The 15,225-nt window shown below is 35.3% G+C and overlaps 1 protein-coding gene across 6 annotated transcripts in view; it reads right to left on the bottom strand.

Moving 5' to 3' along the window:
- The window catches only part of SLIT2 (slit guidance ligand 2), a 383,740-nt gene that overhangs the window by 51,506 nt on the left and 317,009 nt on the right, over positions 1 to 15,225 (bottom strand). For 5 of the 6 annotated variants that reach the window (XM_044681359.1, XM_044681358.1, XM_044681357.1 and 2 more), the window contains 3 exons: positions 11,357 to 11,481; positions 11,051 to 11,148; positions 9,613 to 9,752 (listed from right to left, as the gene is read on the bottom strand). In XM_044681359.1, coding sequence (XP_044537294.1) covers positions 9,613 to 9,752; positions 11,051 to 11,148; positions 11,357 to 11,481 — 363 coding nt within the window. Of the gene's footprint in view, positions 1 to 9,612; positions 9,753 to 11,050; positions 11,149 to 11,356; positions 11,482 to 14,755; positions 14,760 to 15,225 lie in introns of all 6 variants that reach the window. The other variant, XM_044681361.1, reaches the window with a different exon arrangement.

The following is a 15,225-nucleotide window of genomic DNA, read 5'->3' on the forward strand; positions in this document are numbered from 1 at the left end:
CACTCAGTACATTTCTTTGAAGCTATATTTTACTTATTCTTCAATGATAGTTCAACTCTGAAATCTCATTTTAGCATGGACGAGATCCTAGGTTTTATGCTGGTAGAGGGCAGATTCTTATAGATTTTACCAAGTTGACTTGGTAGTGAAGTTTAAAGTCTGCTGCCTGAAGACCAGCCTAATTAAAACAAGAAAGGTTTATCATCAGAAATGTGATGACCAGTGTTGATTTCTTTTGGTCACAATAATTCCTAATGCTCTCTTCTGATTAGTGAAGGGTGCTAATAAGAAGAAGTACCCACACCGAAGAAGCATCATGGCAAGAGAAATTTATAGCTGGAAAAGATCAAAGAGGTTACTTAGGTCAACCTACTCATTTTGCAGATAAGGAAACAGAGTGCTCAGGAGGCTCAAGATTTGCCCACTGAAGAAAGCTGACCAAGAGATGACATGGCACAGTAAAATCATGTTGAATTTGGAGAGTCTAGGTTAAAAGGTTGCCTTACAATTCACGCACTATCTGTGGGACTGTGGACAAGCCACTTAACCTCTCCATACTTCAGGTCATCTGAGAAATGAAAGGGTTGGGCAGACTCAAACAGGAATAGGAGCTTTGTGCCTTTATATAAGAATCCCTGTGGGCTGCATATTATTTTAGAAATTCATATCTGAATATGAGCTATGTTTTACTACATTTTTATTTTTTGTTAAATATTTTCTAATTTTACTGTAATCTGGTTCATTCAGTACCAGCAGTGTGGGGGGCCATGTGCAAGCCTATAGGCTGTATGCTTGCCACTGATGGTCTACAAAGACCGAGGTTCTTTTCTGTTCGGGATTTTGATCCTCTGGTCATAGAGCTGAAGTAACTAATTTATTATAAATATTTTAAAGAACAAGAACTAATTAAACTTCTACTACACTGAATCACATTATATATTAAGTACACTTTTAAAATATCTTAGTTTTTGTTTTTTAGATGACACAAAGGTCTGTTTAATAATTCCTCAGTGACATAAGCCTTATTCCTAGTGTTCTTTGTGTAGATACCCTCTATTTCAGGGATTCTTAAACTTCTGGAGTATTTTAGACCGTGAAAGTCTGGTAAAGTCTATGGATCCCTTCTCAGGATAAGGTTTTTATTTTTTATGTTTGTGTGTTTGTTTATCTATTTATTCTTAAAACTCTTACTTTCCATTTTAGAATTAATACCATGTATTGGTTCGAAGGCAGAAGAGTTGTAAGGCCTAGTCAGTGGAGGTTAAGTGAGGCTAGAGTTGAACCTAGGACTTCCGATCTCTAGGCCTAGCTCTCAGTCCACCGAGTCACCCAGTTGCTCCCTGGGATAAGATTTTTAAACACATAGAGTAAAATACATAGGAAACTAATTATGTTGAAATACAATTATTAAAATATTTTTTTAAAAGTTTTAAGACCCCAAGTGAAAAACCTGTGTTTTATTTCCTTAAACAAAAAATTTGTGAAATAACTAAACAAATATTAATCCTTTTAATAGCTTTACTCCTAGAAATACTTTTTAAACATTTTTAGCTGTATAGAGATGAACATTAAGAAAAGTGTTCAACAAGCTCCCAAAATGAAGGCAAGCTCCCAAAATTTAAAGCATAACTTTAAGAAACTTGGAGCATATAAAAAACTGTTGTAAAAATTTGGCTATAATTTAGGATGTCCTAAATATCTTAATGCAATTTGGGACACCTTTTTTTGTAGCTTGAGACATTACCAATAATGATAAGGGCAAATAAGGAACCAAATCTTCCAAACAATTTTAACTGTGGCAGTTGCTGTAATAATTTGTATTTGGAATAAAAAAAAATACTAAGAACTGTTACTAAGAGCAGCTGGGATGATTACATCATAATAGTAAAAAACTGTGATGATGATATCAAATTAGAAGTGGCAATACACAGAACTACCTCAGTGTTTTCAACTATGTTTACTGTCTCTGAAAATACATTTTCAAATATTTCTTCAATCCTCAAATGACAAAACGACATCGTGTAGACTTTTCTCCAATTTTATCATGATTTCATTGATCACTGAGAGCAGCAAAGGGGGTGGACTTTTTAGACATTATTTCAAGTCTTCTGTTAATATGCTAAAAATGAATGAATGTGGGAAGTTCTCCACAGGGTTAGATCTGTTGGTTTTAGAAAAAGCCTACAGAGAACTTAGAGAAAGAATGCCATCCACATCCAGAAATAGAATTGTGGGAGTAGAAACACAGAAGAAAAACATATGATTGATCACATGGTTTGATGGGGATATGATTGGAGATGTTGACTTTAAATGATCACCCTAGTGCAAATAGTTAATAATATGGAAATAGGTTTTGTGCAATGATATATGTAAAACCCAGTGGAATTGCTCATTGCCTCTGGGAGGTGGGAGGAGGAGGGGAGGGAAGGAACATGAATCATATAACTATGGAAAAATATTCTAAGTCAATTAATTAAATAAATACATTAAAAAAAAAGAAATAGCCTATATAAGTTAAGTGACTTGCCCATCTTTACACAGCTAAAAGGGTCAGAAGTTTAGGTTGAATCCAAGTCTGCTTAACAGGAAGTACTTAATTTACCATGGCAAACTGCCTCTCTAAATAAAATTAAATATAACTGGTAGTTATCATGGTCTAAGATGGAGAGGGAGAAGAGTGAGGAGTGGGAGAAAGTCTTTCTCGTACACTAATATACTAAATTTTAGTATCCTCCTCCATTTCTCCCTCCCCCCAACCAAGGATGTACTGTGATTGGCATGTAGACTTTATGCATTATTTGGATGGTCATGAAGATCATTCAAGATTGAGAGACAAGAAATCTGATTTATACTTCACTTACATTTGCTGGGAAGGCAGCATGATATAATGTAGGGACCACCAGACTTACAGTATCATTACTTGAGTTTTGTACTTCACTAGCCATGTGGTCTTAGGCAATTCCTTAATCTTTTCTGTTCCCACATTTGCAAAATGGCTCTAAAATTACTAGTATCACTTGCCTCACAAGGTTGTAGTGAGAATCAGATAGGAAGGTATATGTAATACTCCTTACCTTCTGTCTTAGAACTGAACTATCAGCTCCAAGGAAGAAGAGCAGTAAGGACTAGGTAACTGCAGTTGAGTGACCAGCCCAGGATCACATAGCTAGGAAGTGAGCTTCTGGTTGTTCCAGAAGAGGTTTTTTTAAATATTAAAGGGCTATGAAAATATAAGTTGTTATTATTGTTGTTGCCTTGTTTATGAAAGCTGAATATTTACCTGAAAATTACTCAGGATCTCTGCAGTTTGTAAGCAATCTATGTTTTGTTACATAACAGTGTAGCAAATAAAAGTGTTTTCTTCTAAGATATATGTCCTCTAATTTCAGAAGACCTTTTGCAAAGGGAAATTTCTATACCACTACACAAGTACTTTGTAAAGAAATAAAGATTTGTTACCTGTTTCAAAAGCGCTGGTTTTTTTGCTAAGTTCAAAGCTAATTCTAAAATTGTTCAGAAAAAAAAAGAAATGGTTGGTTCTTTAATGAAAAAATTCAGTTAGAAGGGAAACTTTGGAAAGCAATAAGATTTTCCAAAGTCATAAAGACTGAATCATTTCAATGATTTGAAATAACAAAGCCCTGTTCTGTGTTTTAAGAAGGAGGAGGAAGAGGGTTATGGATTCTACTTAGGGATCTCCACAGCACTTTAAATGAGTTGAAATTCTTTCCCATGATTGATACTCATCTTTCTAATACCTATATTCTCCTGCTGAAATTATGTGGCTCTAAATTATGAAACACAAAGATCTCAGAAGGCTCAAAATAGTGCATTACATAAAGGACAATGGGAAGGTGAATGGCAGGCACACACTATTACATGTGACCCTTAATGATTTGTGTGTGAGGTGACAAGAAAGATGTCTTCAGTGACCTTTGTGATCCACAAAGCTGGTGGCTCATGTCATGAGAGTGAAAGTTAACAGATGACAAGCCCAAAGGGTAAACGATTGAAAGGATGAAAGGAAGTGCTGTAGATATTTTGAGAATTTATAGGACATGGATAGAAATCACACAAGACAAGAAGATTTGGGTAGGAGGATGCATGCTCATATAGATGATATAATTGATCCATCAAGTTATAAAGCAGTTTTCATATGCTATCTAATTTGAGCTTCACAAAAACTTCATGAAGTGAGTATTATGACTATCCCAAATTTAAAGATGAAAAAATGGAGACTCAGAAAGGTTAGATGAATTCCTCAGGGTCATACAATTAAGGAATAAGTACAGCAAATAGCATTTGAACCTAAACTTTCTTATCTGATCTCCAGTCTCCCTACATGTTGCCTCTCATCATATATTAAGATAAAATAAAATGTACTAAGAGCTTTCATAAGTGCTATAAGCACAAATATTTGCCCCCAAAGATGTAACTATTGCATTAACTTACTGAGAACTAAACTTGCTGCTCTGTTAACCCTGAAAGAAGCTAAATCTACATATATGAATAGATAATAGAGATGTTTTAACTTATCTTCATACAAATAAGTGATAGAAGTTGGTGGCTAAACTACTACCGAAACAATTCAGAGCAACATGAATTTTCCCTTATAAGAAAAAAAAAAGTAGCAAGCTCCTCAGTATTGTATTTCTTTATTCATTCCACAATCCTACCTTAAATGTCTAAGGTGCATTTGTTTGTTTACCTTAACAAGCATGTGCTAAAGTCTAAGTGGAATTTTAACTCCCCCCCTCCATATTTCAGTCTGATTATGGATATAATACTTAAAAATAGCTTGTGAACTAGAGAGAAATGAAGGTCTAATCACTTGACAATAACATAATAGCATGCATTAGGATCTATGTTGTAAGTGTAAATTCTTAGCTGTAGTAAAAATTTCAGTTTTTTACACGAGTATCTCCCTCTTCTCCTTTCCTTTTTTATGCAGTGATGCTTATTATTGCAATGACTTTCTATGCTATTTCTTTTGGGTAGGGGAGGCCATTACTTATCCCCTATCTTATGTTGTTTTCACATTATCATAAGCCTGTGAGCTTTGCAGCATTTATTTCATGGGATATACCCAGCAATACTATATCTAGGAAGCTTGTCCCCCTAATCTGTAGGGACTAGGAAGAGATGTGTGATTTCACTGTGGTAGGGGATTCTCAGGTTGGGAAACTTCCCCTCCCAATTCATGTAGTCCCTGCCTCAACTTAAGAGTTGTAAAAAGTAGACCCAGAGACAGGAGGTCCTGGGATCAAATCTGACCTCAGACACTGCCTAGCTGTATGACCCTGGGCAAGTCACTTAACCCCCTTTGCCTAGCTCTTATTACCCTTCTGCCTTGGAACCAATATCCAGTATTCATTCCAAGACAGACATAAGGGTTTAAAAAAAAGAGTTGTCAAAAGAAAAGTGGTTCAATGACTTGTCCAGAATCACATAGTCAATATATTTAAGAGGTGTAACTTGAACCCAAGTCCTCCTGGCTTTGAAGCCATTCATTATACCATGCTGTCTCTGTTTACCAAATTTATAACAAGATTATTAAAGATGATATTTTAAAGTGACAAAGATTTCCTTTCTCCCATTGGCATAAGCATATCATAATTTGAAGATTTTCCCCAATATTTGTAAACGTAGATAGATAGGTATCTCTAATTATCTATACGTGGGTATACAAACATATATTTCCACAACACACCAAGGGTATAGATGCCTGGTCTGACATCAGAATTTTGAGTTTTTACATCATGTCTTTTATAGTGTTCAAACAGTAAAAATCCATGCATCTTTAAAGGAAAAGGAAAGCAAGACACCAAAAGGAAAAGTAGGCTTAAAACACAACTAACCTTTTTCCACCTCATTCAGATTAGCAGCTGGCAGCAACAAAGACAGAAGAGACAAGAGACTTTTTACATTCTAATACAACAGCACAGCACATTAAGCCAATGCACGACTATAGCAGCAGAGATGCCAGGTTGACATAGCAAAGTGAAGCAAGCTTCATTTTTTTTTAAACCTACAGCAGGGCAAAAAACAAACTGACAAACAAAAAAGCCCCGACACAAACACACAGAAACAAAGTAGAAAAAGTATGTGTTGTCCTTGGCAGTGAAAGAAATCAATTGCTAGCTCAGGAGGGTTGAAACTGAACCACTGATGGTATTTTGCAAAATAAATGACTTTTTTCCATTGATTTTGGAAGATGCACAGTTAACAGCAAAAGTTTAATCACTATGATTTTTTTTAAAAAAGTGAATGTAATGTGATAAAAAATAAAAATGAAAAGCATACTTGTAGCTGTAGATTTTATTTTAGTGTTTTGTGATTTCTGATTTGTGTATATTCTTTCATCTTTTTATTGCTAAATTCTAGGGCCCTGCTGAATTACACAATGTTTGTGGCATACTTATATATGACACTGAGATTCTAGTGCTAATTAAGAAGCATAATCTTGACACTGTTGATCCAGGATTCTGACTGTTAGAAAATATGAAAAACCACATTTTTCAATTCAACACCTAAGTCAATTTTAGCTGTTAGGAAAAGGTGTCAATTTTTGAAACACGGGAGGGGGAGCTGCACACCAAAATGTAATTTTTTCCAGTTTCTAGCTTGACTTGTCTAAAGAATGTTTTGAAGTTTACCTCCAAGGGATGTCTTGGATGTTCACAATTAATTTGAGGCTGATTCTGACAATCTTTTCAAGTCAGAATTAAATTCCAAATGCCTGATTTAAATATCATTTTGACAGTTTCAAGATCATTTTCTTCATAAAAACTGATTCTGTCTTTCTCCAGGTTAGATATGTTAACTCTGAGTTGCATAACTATTAGAATAGATAATGGTGTGGACTGTATAGACATATAGAGAACAGCTTTGATGGGGGGGAATGAAAAAATATTATACATATATGTAAAATTATCTATCCATCTTATTATGATTCATTCTGCCATTTCCTGGCAAGGGAAAGAAGAACATGGTATTCTGTACAAATTCATTACTATACACTGTGATGTTTTAGTCACATGAGGCTTTAGGAAATGATAATTAGAGCCTAATGACTAATGAAAATCTTTCTAACTCATATTTCATTTTGTTGTGAAAATGCCCATTTTCTTCCCTGGTCTATCTTTACATACCTAATGGCCTCCCTGGAAGTTTGCTTGTCATTCTCTGTTATTTAAGAATTTTGTCTTACTAATTATATTAACATTTTCTCTTGGACTCCTAAAATAGCTAAGAAAAGTAATTGCTTTGGCAATATGAATTTACAAGGTTTTCCATGCTGTTTTATTTGCTCCTCCTTAATGGAGTTCACTTATCTCTCTCTGTAAGGCTTTGAGGTACAGAAGAAAAAAAAAACCTTCAAAGAAAAAGCAATTTGTGACTTGAGTGATTTTTAAACAAAGGCAACATTATTTTATTCCCTGAACAAAACAGTGTTTCTGTTCCCAGGTCTCATGCTCGTTAATCAGCATTCCAAAGTTAAATTTAAAACAATACAGCTACATTAAAAAAAAATCCTCCCTTACTGCAGGCTTGGATGAAGCAGGATATGGAAACCCTCGGGCCCAATTTATACTTTTCCTATAATTAAATGCGCATCTATGTGCCACTGATTTCAGACTCTGCAGATGGCTGTTTGATATTTTGTAAATGAGCTCATTTCACATATGGACGAGAACACCATACATGCTTCAACTCATATTCATAAACCTTGCATACATGTTGCAATTCATGTTCAGAAACTTGTTCTACTACGACAACTACCTGGGAAAGGCAGACAGACCCAGGACAAAGGCAAAAGGGTAAACATTTTTAATCTCCATATGTCTTCTTGGTACTCCTGAAGGATCATCGCTTTGCTTATTTTTTGATTCTTTGAAAAAAGTTTGCTACTTGTTTATCTATCAAATATTATTCAAAGCGAATAGTAATTAAACTATTTTTAGAATAGTGTCGAGTCCTATACAAATGTGCTGAACCCATATGGCCTTTTGAAATAGGCAGATATACTGAATGGCAAATGGACAGACTTTCACATTTGGTTTCTCTTATATTTTTGAAAAAACTCATGCTGTTATTTGTTTAAAAAGTGATTTGGCAGTGGTCTGTATATTTAAGAAACAGGTTGGAAACAGTTGTTGTCAGTAAAAAGCCAGGTGACATAATGTTTCCTAGCAGAAACTGGAGGAATTGGTAAACAGTTCCCACTGTGTCATAAAGAATCCTTAAGGCAGTTCTGAGTACAACAGATGGTAGGAGGAGCTGATATGAGTGTGTCAGGAAGACTGCACAGAGAATATAGGTGTACACAGAGGAAGAAATCTCAAAAAAAAAAAAAAAGGAATGAGATGAAAAACCAATAAGAAATGACTATGCCAGAGACATAAAGAAGTTAGGTTTAAAAAGAGAATATAATCAAAACTCCTAAAGTAATGTGCAAATTATCCCACAAATGGAAAAGGGGTAAGTAACCTGAAAATCCAAAGTGTGCCAAGTCATTACATCTGCCTGTTCAGGTACTTATCAGAAAAGCAAGCAAACAAACAAAAAAAATAGAGTTTTCTAACTCAGCCCTAGACAAAAGCCACATATTAATGTGCTTTTAACTTGTACAGCTAGAGAAGTGAATCTTGGGTGCCTTAGGTTGTCATTTCACTAGCTGAAAAATTCATGACTTGTTAATTGTTATTCAAAGAAATATTCTTGAAAAAATATCTGGATAACTAGGGAATCAGATATGTAATCAAGTCCAATGTAACCGATTTTTTGAACATTTTTTGTTTTGTGTGCAAACTTTGTTTATAAATTTTAATGTAAGATGAGTTAAGAATAAGGTTATCAAGATGTAATGGTCATTTTGGGGAGCAGTTAACAGTTCTTGTTAATTGCCAAGCAAGTAATTTTAATGGAAATGGTCAATGCTAACCTATTAGCATACATCATAAACTTGATGCTTACTTTATGGCAGACTAGTCCCCCCCCTCCACCCTTCTCCCCTCCAGGAAAAAAGGAAGGACATGCCAAACAAAAATTCATAAGAGAATGATGTTGAGCAGGCTGGAGAGTGCTGGGGAAATTAATATCACCTATTCTATTTTGGGGGCATTTTCCTCCTCTCATTGGGGCCATCAGCTAATACTATATGAAGCTACTATGGTAGCAAACACATAAGTGAAGAGTCATGTATAGACATGTGTAAGCTCTTTCAGTGTCACTCCGTATTGATTTAGTAAACAAAACTTCTCTTTGTTGTACGTATACAAGTGGGTCGGTTTGCACTAAGGGACTTCTTTGTCTGCTAACACCATTCATCTGTGGGAATCAAAGCCCTGCACAGCTCATACAGGCACACTAGCACATTCCTGTGCTGATGGATCTTTTCTTATTCAGCTTGCCTGGTCTTCTCGTGTTTGGCCCCAACCGACCATAAGCCAGTTCCTTATTTGCATTATCTTAGATTGCTGGAAATAACTAGTCATTTATCCCCAACCCTCGCAGTATCTTTTACTAAACACACCTAGGCTAGTCCCGCTGAGGCTTTAAAGGGACAAGCTGGTTTGTTCCTATCGCACTGTCAGTGTGAAGACATCCTACCTGTGTATTCAGGTGGGCAAAGGCATGTGTAGTTGTTAATTCCGTCAACACAGGTGGAGTTATTTTCACAGTCATTGTCTTCACAATCATCAACATTCACTTCACAATTTTCTCCTTCAAATCCATCGGCACAAGTACACCTGCAAATCAGAAAGAAGGAAGAACAAATGTTTCCCGCTCTATTTCTGAACATCCAGAGTTCAAGTACAGAAAATTACGGATTCACCAATTACTGAGCCTTTAAATGTGGACAAATTGGGTTTTAAAAGACTTTAAATGACATGTTGTAAGTACCAATTTAGAATAACGCCCCGAAAACCAGAAACTAAAAAAGCCTTTTGGAAAAAAGGAAAAAAATCAGGCTTGTTTTTATGATGGCAAATGGTTCTATGTCCTTGAAAGTCAAAAGTGTGGGTATATTTGCAAGTCAGAAACACAAGCAAAATGTATTCTAATGTCCCAGATGTTTTCAAATATCTAGCTGTGCTCCCATGAAATAATTTGTGATTCTATTACAAGGTTGCTCATGACTGATGAATAACTAGTTTGGATTTTAAGAAAAAATGATTATCCTCTTTTTGATGCCATTGACCTGGGTGGGGAGTTATAAGGGGTGGATGGAAAAAGTTTGTTCTTTGTGGGCTGACAAACTGTGTCTATGCATCTTTAAATCGTAATTTAAATACAAGTTTAATACAACTTGGATGTGGTATAAAATATTTACAATTTAATCCTGATTAAATAGCCAAATAATCTTTGGGTACAATCTAGATGGAAAATATAGGGATAATTTCTTAATGAATTGCAGGCATGAAGGATGTTTCTTTTAAAAGTGGCATTTCTAACAAGCTTGAGCAGTAGATTAGCATTCTTATGTGAAAATTATTAGAGTCCTTTAATAAAAAACTGTATTTCATAATTCATGAAGTACATCTGGAGTAATTGTACTGTATGATTAAATAACTCCAGATTAAAAATGCTCACAGCATGTTTATCTACTGGCATAGTAGTTTGGAAATGAATCATTAATTTTCTGTTTCAGTGGGATTTACATCTTATCATTTACATGCTGTCTGTTAAAGCAATACACAAAACAACAGCTGAATATGAGAGTTTCAGCAGGGGGCTAGCCAGCTATTAATTAGCATAATGGAACCAATACTATGCTGTTCCCTGATCTGCCTTCACTAATCATAATGTGTTGTTATTTTGTAATTCTCATTTTCAAAAGCACACTGAGATTTCTGAGGATAGTGGAGCTTCCTAACATTTCAATGCCACAAAACGGGGGCAAAATGACAACATCCTTATCAAAAGACTGTCAAGGTTCTCTCCTTGTTAATATCTGAGATGTGAAAGTAAAAGCAATTTTTTGATTAGTTTTTCCTCTTTCAGTATTTCAAGTTCAGAAGGTTGTTTACAGATGACATCAGCCTACCAGAATCCATCCTTTTCTCCTTCTTTTAAGTGACAAGTTCCACCATGTTTGCATGGGTTACTGATGCAGGAGTGGATCGGAACATCACAATCCTGGCCCTGAAAGCCAAACAATCAAAGAAAGCCAAAGTTGAGCATCAACAAAGCAGTGCTTGAAGCACATAGATGCAAGAAGGAAAAATTCTCTTTCTCATTTTGTCTCTCTCTCTCTCTCTCTCTCACTTTCACACATATATATGCATACATCATACACACACACGTGTTTTATTTAAAATTGTCTTTTTCTTGGGCCCTCCCCTCCAATTACCTTGAAACCATATGGGCAAGTGCATCGATAGAAGTCAACAGGATCACTGTTACAGGTGCCATCATTTTTGCAAGGATTCGATAAACATGGACTACATTTAGCAAGTATGTTAACATCCACAGGACCTAAAAATGGTTTGACATCATCAGAACCTATATTAACTATGTCTTCATTTATTACTATAAATTTCCACTCTTCTTTTAAAAAGTTAATTATTTTTAAACTGTATTGTGGTGAAGTCTCAAAATATGTTCAAAACTTTTCTTCATGTTATAACCTGAGAAATTATATTATTGTGATCAACCTTTGTTTATAAGATGACTCTTTATACAGCTTCATAGAAAAAGATAATATTTGCCCTTTATGGAACTATTGCATCCTATCATAAATAGATAAAATGGTCATAAACAAGTATTAATGATTTATGTTTTTATGGGATTTTGTTTATCATGCTCTTGAATCTACGATTTAATTATATCATAGGTTGTTAAACATATTTAGATCTGGAAGAGACCTCAGAAATCGTAAAATCCTATCCTATTATTTTTTAGAGGAGGAAACAACAGGCAAATAGAAATGAAATAACTTGTCCAAGGTGATATAAGTAGTAAGTGGAAGAACAGTGATTCAAGCCAAGGGCTCTGACCCCAGATTTAGGGCACCATTTTACAGTGGCATACTTTTAACAATTCTGTGAGTTATAGAGATGAAGGGATAGTTACCCAAGATCATATAGCTAGACAGAGATGAAATAAGGATAAGAACTTGTTTCCTGGTTTTTAGGTCAATCCACTTTCCCCAGAAAGTGGTACCTCTGGTAAAGAAATACACAAAAAAGTGCTCTTTCCTGCTATTTTCATTATTTGTAAAATGGGGGCCTAAATGGAGGATAAGAACAAAGGAAATAACTATTTTGTTGGGTAGCTTCCTTATGGGAACAACTGTGGGGAGTTTTGATGTCAAAGTAGGACTCAGAGTTGTTAGTTTAGTTGGTTGATGCCTGGTGCTAATGGGGCCAAGGTCATAGGTTCAATCCCCTTAAGAGCCAGTTTGCTTTTGTGGCTGTGTTCCATGACCACAAACTGCACCCTTAACCCTGGCCAGCTGTCTTGGAAATATATGCCATTGGTCCTAAGGGGCCCTGGATAAGGGCCAGGAGGAGGGGATGGGGATTGGATGAATAAGTGCAAATTCATCACATCCATTCGAAAAACAACTTGTACCACATGCTATTGTGAGAGCAGATAACCAGAATCATCTTTGAATAGAAAATCCAGATAGTTCTCACTATTTAATGCTGAGGGTAGTAAAGGGCAAAACTATGGGAAATGGTTACCTATTTTTACTTTCTGCCTGTCTTCCTTCTAAGGGGTAAGAGTAGGTATATTCAAAAGGCTTTTGCAGACTAAAGTTCATAGAAATGAAACATATGCAAGTAATAGCTGATGTTTTGGTACTTCTTTCTCTAAGAATAAACTTCAGTGAAAAGCAAAGTTGTTTCTATTTTATTTTCTAGGGAGCACTTTAAAATATTTCAAGGAAATAGATTATTTTTAGGACATTTATATGTGTGTATACATGTGGGTGTGTGTGGGTGTGTGTGTGTGTAAGTGCATAGACTTCATTGGGAAAAGTTTCCACCCTCGGGGGATTTCATACATATATATGAACATATATGAAATATATACACATTTAATTATATTAATATATAAAATTATAATCTATATCCTGGTGCCCTGATTCTTGAATACAGAGTCTCCCAAAGTGAGCTAGGCTGCTTCTTAGATCACAGAAAGGCAACTACTCATTTCATCCCTATTTAAATAAACCTTTCCACTTGGTAGAATCTACCCAAAGATGTACATGATTGGCATTGCCTTCAAAAACCTCCAGGGTCACCTGCAAGAGTACTTTGGGCTTTGGAGCAGGACTTTCAACAACAAAATGTAGTGGATAAGTATAGAAGTGTCTTATAGCCTCCTCTCCCTGGCAGCATAGATTATAGCTTAAAAATATCTCCTTTTATATGAAATTGTACTGCTTGTCACAGAATAATAGACCACCAATTGTACTATTATTGGTCCCTCTAAAAAGTGAACAGCTAGGTGGCATAATGGATAGTGCACTGGGCCTAGTCAGTAAGATTTATCTTCCTGAGTTCAAATCTGGCCTTGAGACACTTATTAGCTATGTCTGGACAAGTCACTTAATCCTTTTTGCCTCAGTTTCTTCATCTGTAAAAAGAGCTGAAGAAGGAAACTGACAAACTCCAAATGAGGTCACAAAAAGTAAGACATGACTGAAACTACTGAATGACTAAGAAGCCACCAGAATTCAGTCTGAGGTTTATAGCTAAATGAGTGGTATAATAACAGGGAAAGATATATTAGACAGGTGTTTTAGCATAATAGCAATGGTATTTGACGTCCTTTTGAACTTGACATAAATCTGTGTTTCTATTCTTATCTTATAATGCTCCCCTCTATGTCTGTTAGACCCCATTCAAATTGCACTATTTGATATCCCTTTTAAAAGATCTAGGATTTTACATCTTCTATTTTTTTTTTTTTTTGCTTAAGCTCTTTCCTATTTCTAGTTCTAGACCTTATCTATACATGCCTATCTGGGCAACTAGGTGGTATAGTGGATAGAGTGCCAGCCCTGGAGTCGAGAACCTGAGATAAAATTTTACCTCTGACACTAATTGTATTACCCTAAAGAAGTCACTTAACCCTGTTTGCCTCCATTTCCTCATCTGTAAAATAAGATGGAAAAGGAAATGGCAAACCACTCCAATATTTTTGCCAAAAAAAACCCTAAATAGAATCATCAAGAGTTGGACTAATCAACTAGACAACAACAAATATCCTCATCTATAAACTATGTATTTTATATACATCTATCTTCCCATGTATTTTTTGAAATCCCACTTCAATGTCCAGTTCAGTATCCAATTCAAATGTTGCTTTCTCATTGAGATCCACCATGATTCTTCTAAGTAACTGATAGCTTAAGGAATGATCCTTCCATCCTCAGACTACACATTATCATATAGAACACACTATATTATTCTTATAGTTTCATTTTGGCCTTTTTCACATAATTATTGGGTAGCATTACATAATTATGTATATTTTGTATCTTCCTCTGCTAGATTGTAAGCTTGAAGAGGGCAAGCGATATATGTGAATTATCATGGTACTGCCCAACATCTAGCCCTAGAAAAATGGCAAAGAAAGATTACTAAATAATTTTTTGGTTATTTTTGAGATCATATTTCTTTATTTCAAGAGGGCTGGAAGTACCATGGGCATTTATATGGCAAGTCCAGTGCTGATTAGTATTGAAGCTTTAACTAGAACAATTTTTCTGACCTTGGTTTTCCCCTGCTTAGGCAGCCTGGCTCACCATATTAGTGCCTGTCACAGTGAAGACACCTACTCAGTCTCAACCCTACTGCGCCTCAGAACCTTGAATTCAAACAATCTGCTATCTTCAGACTCCTCAGTAACCAGGAATTATCAGTGGTTAAGAAGATAAAAAGGGAGAAGCATAAAGAGAAGTAGAAATAGTAGAGACAAATGATAAGGAATGTTCCATTGCTCATCATATAATGAGAAATACTTAGGAAGTTTATATGATTTAACTCTAGTGTCTTTCTACATTATTGCTCTTATTTCTGTTTAGAATTCTTTAGGCAGGTAGCCATTCTCACCATCATTATTATTACAAGCTGTTTTATTTGCTCTTCTAAAAAGTTTATGTTCATGGGAACACTAGCTTTATAGATAGGAACTCAGTTATAATTGAAAATCTAAATCATTTTTTTTCTCCATAAAAGTAATATATATTTAGTGCTCCCTTTACTC

Source organism: Gracilinanus agilis, chromosome 6 (genome assembly GCF_016433145.1).
Source record: "Gracilinanus agilis isolate LMUSP501 chromosome 6, AgileGrace, whole genome shotgun sequence".
Lineage (NCBI taxonomy): Eukaryota > Metazoa > Chordata > Mammalia > Didelphimorphia > Didelphidae > Gracilinanus > Gracilinanus agilis.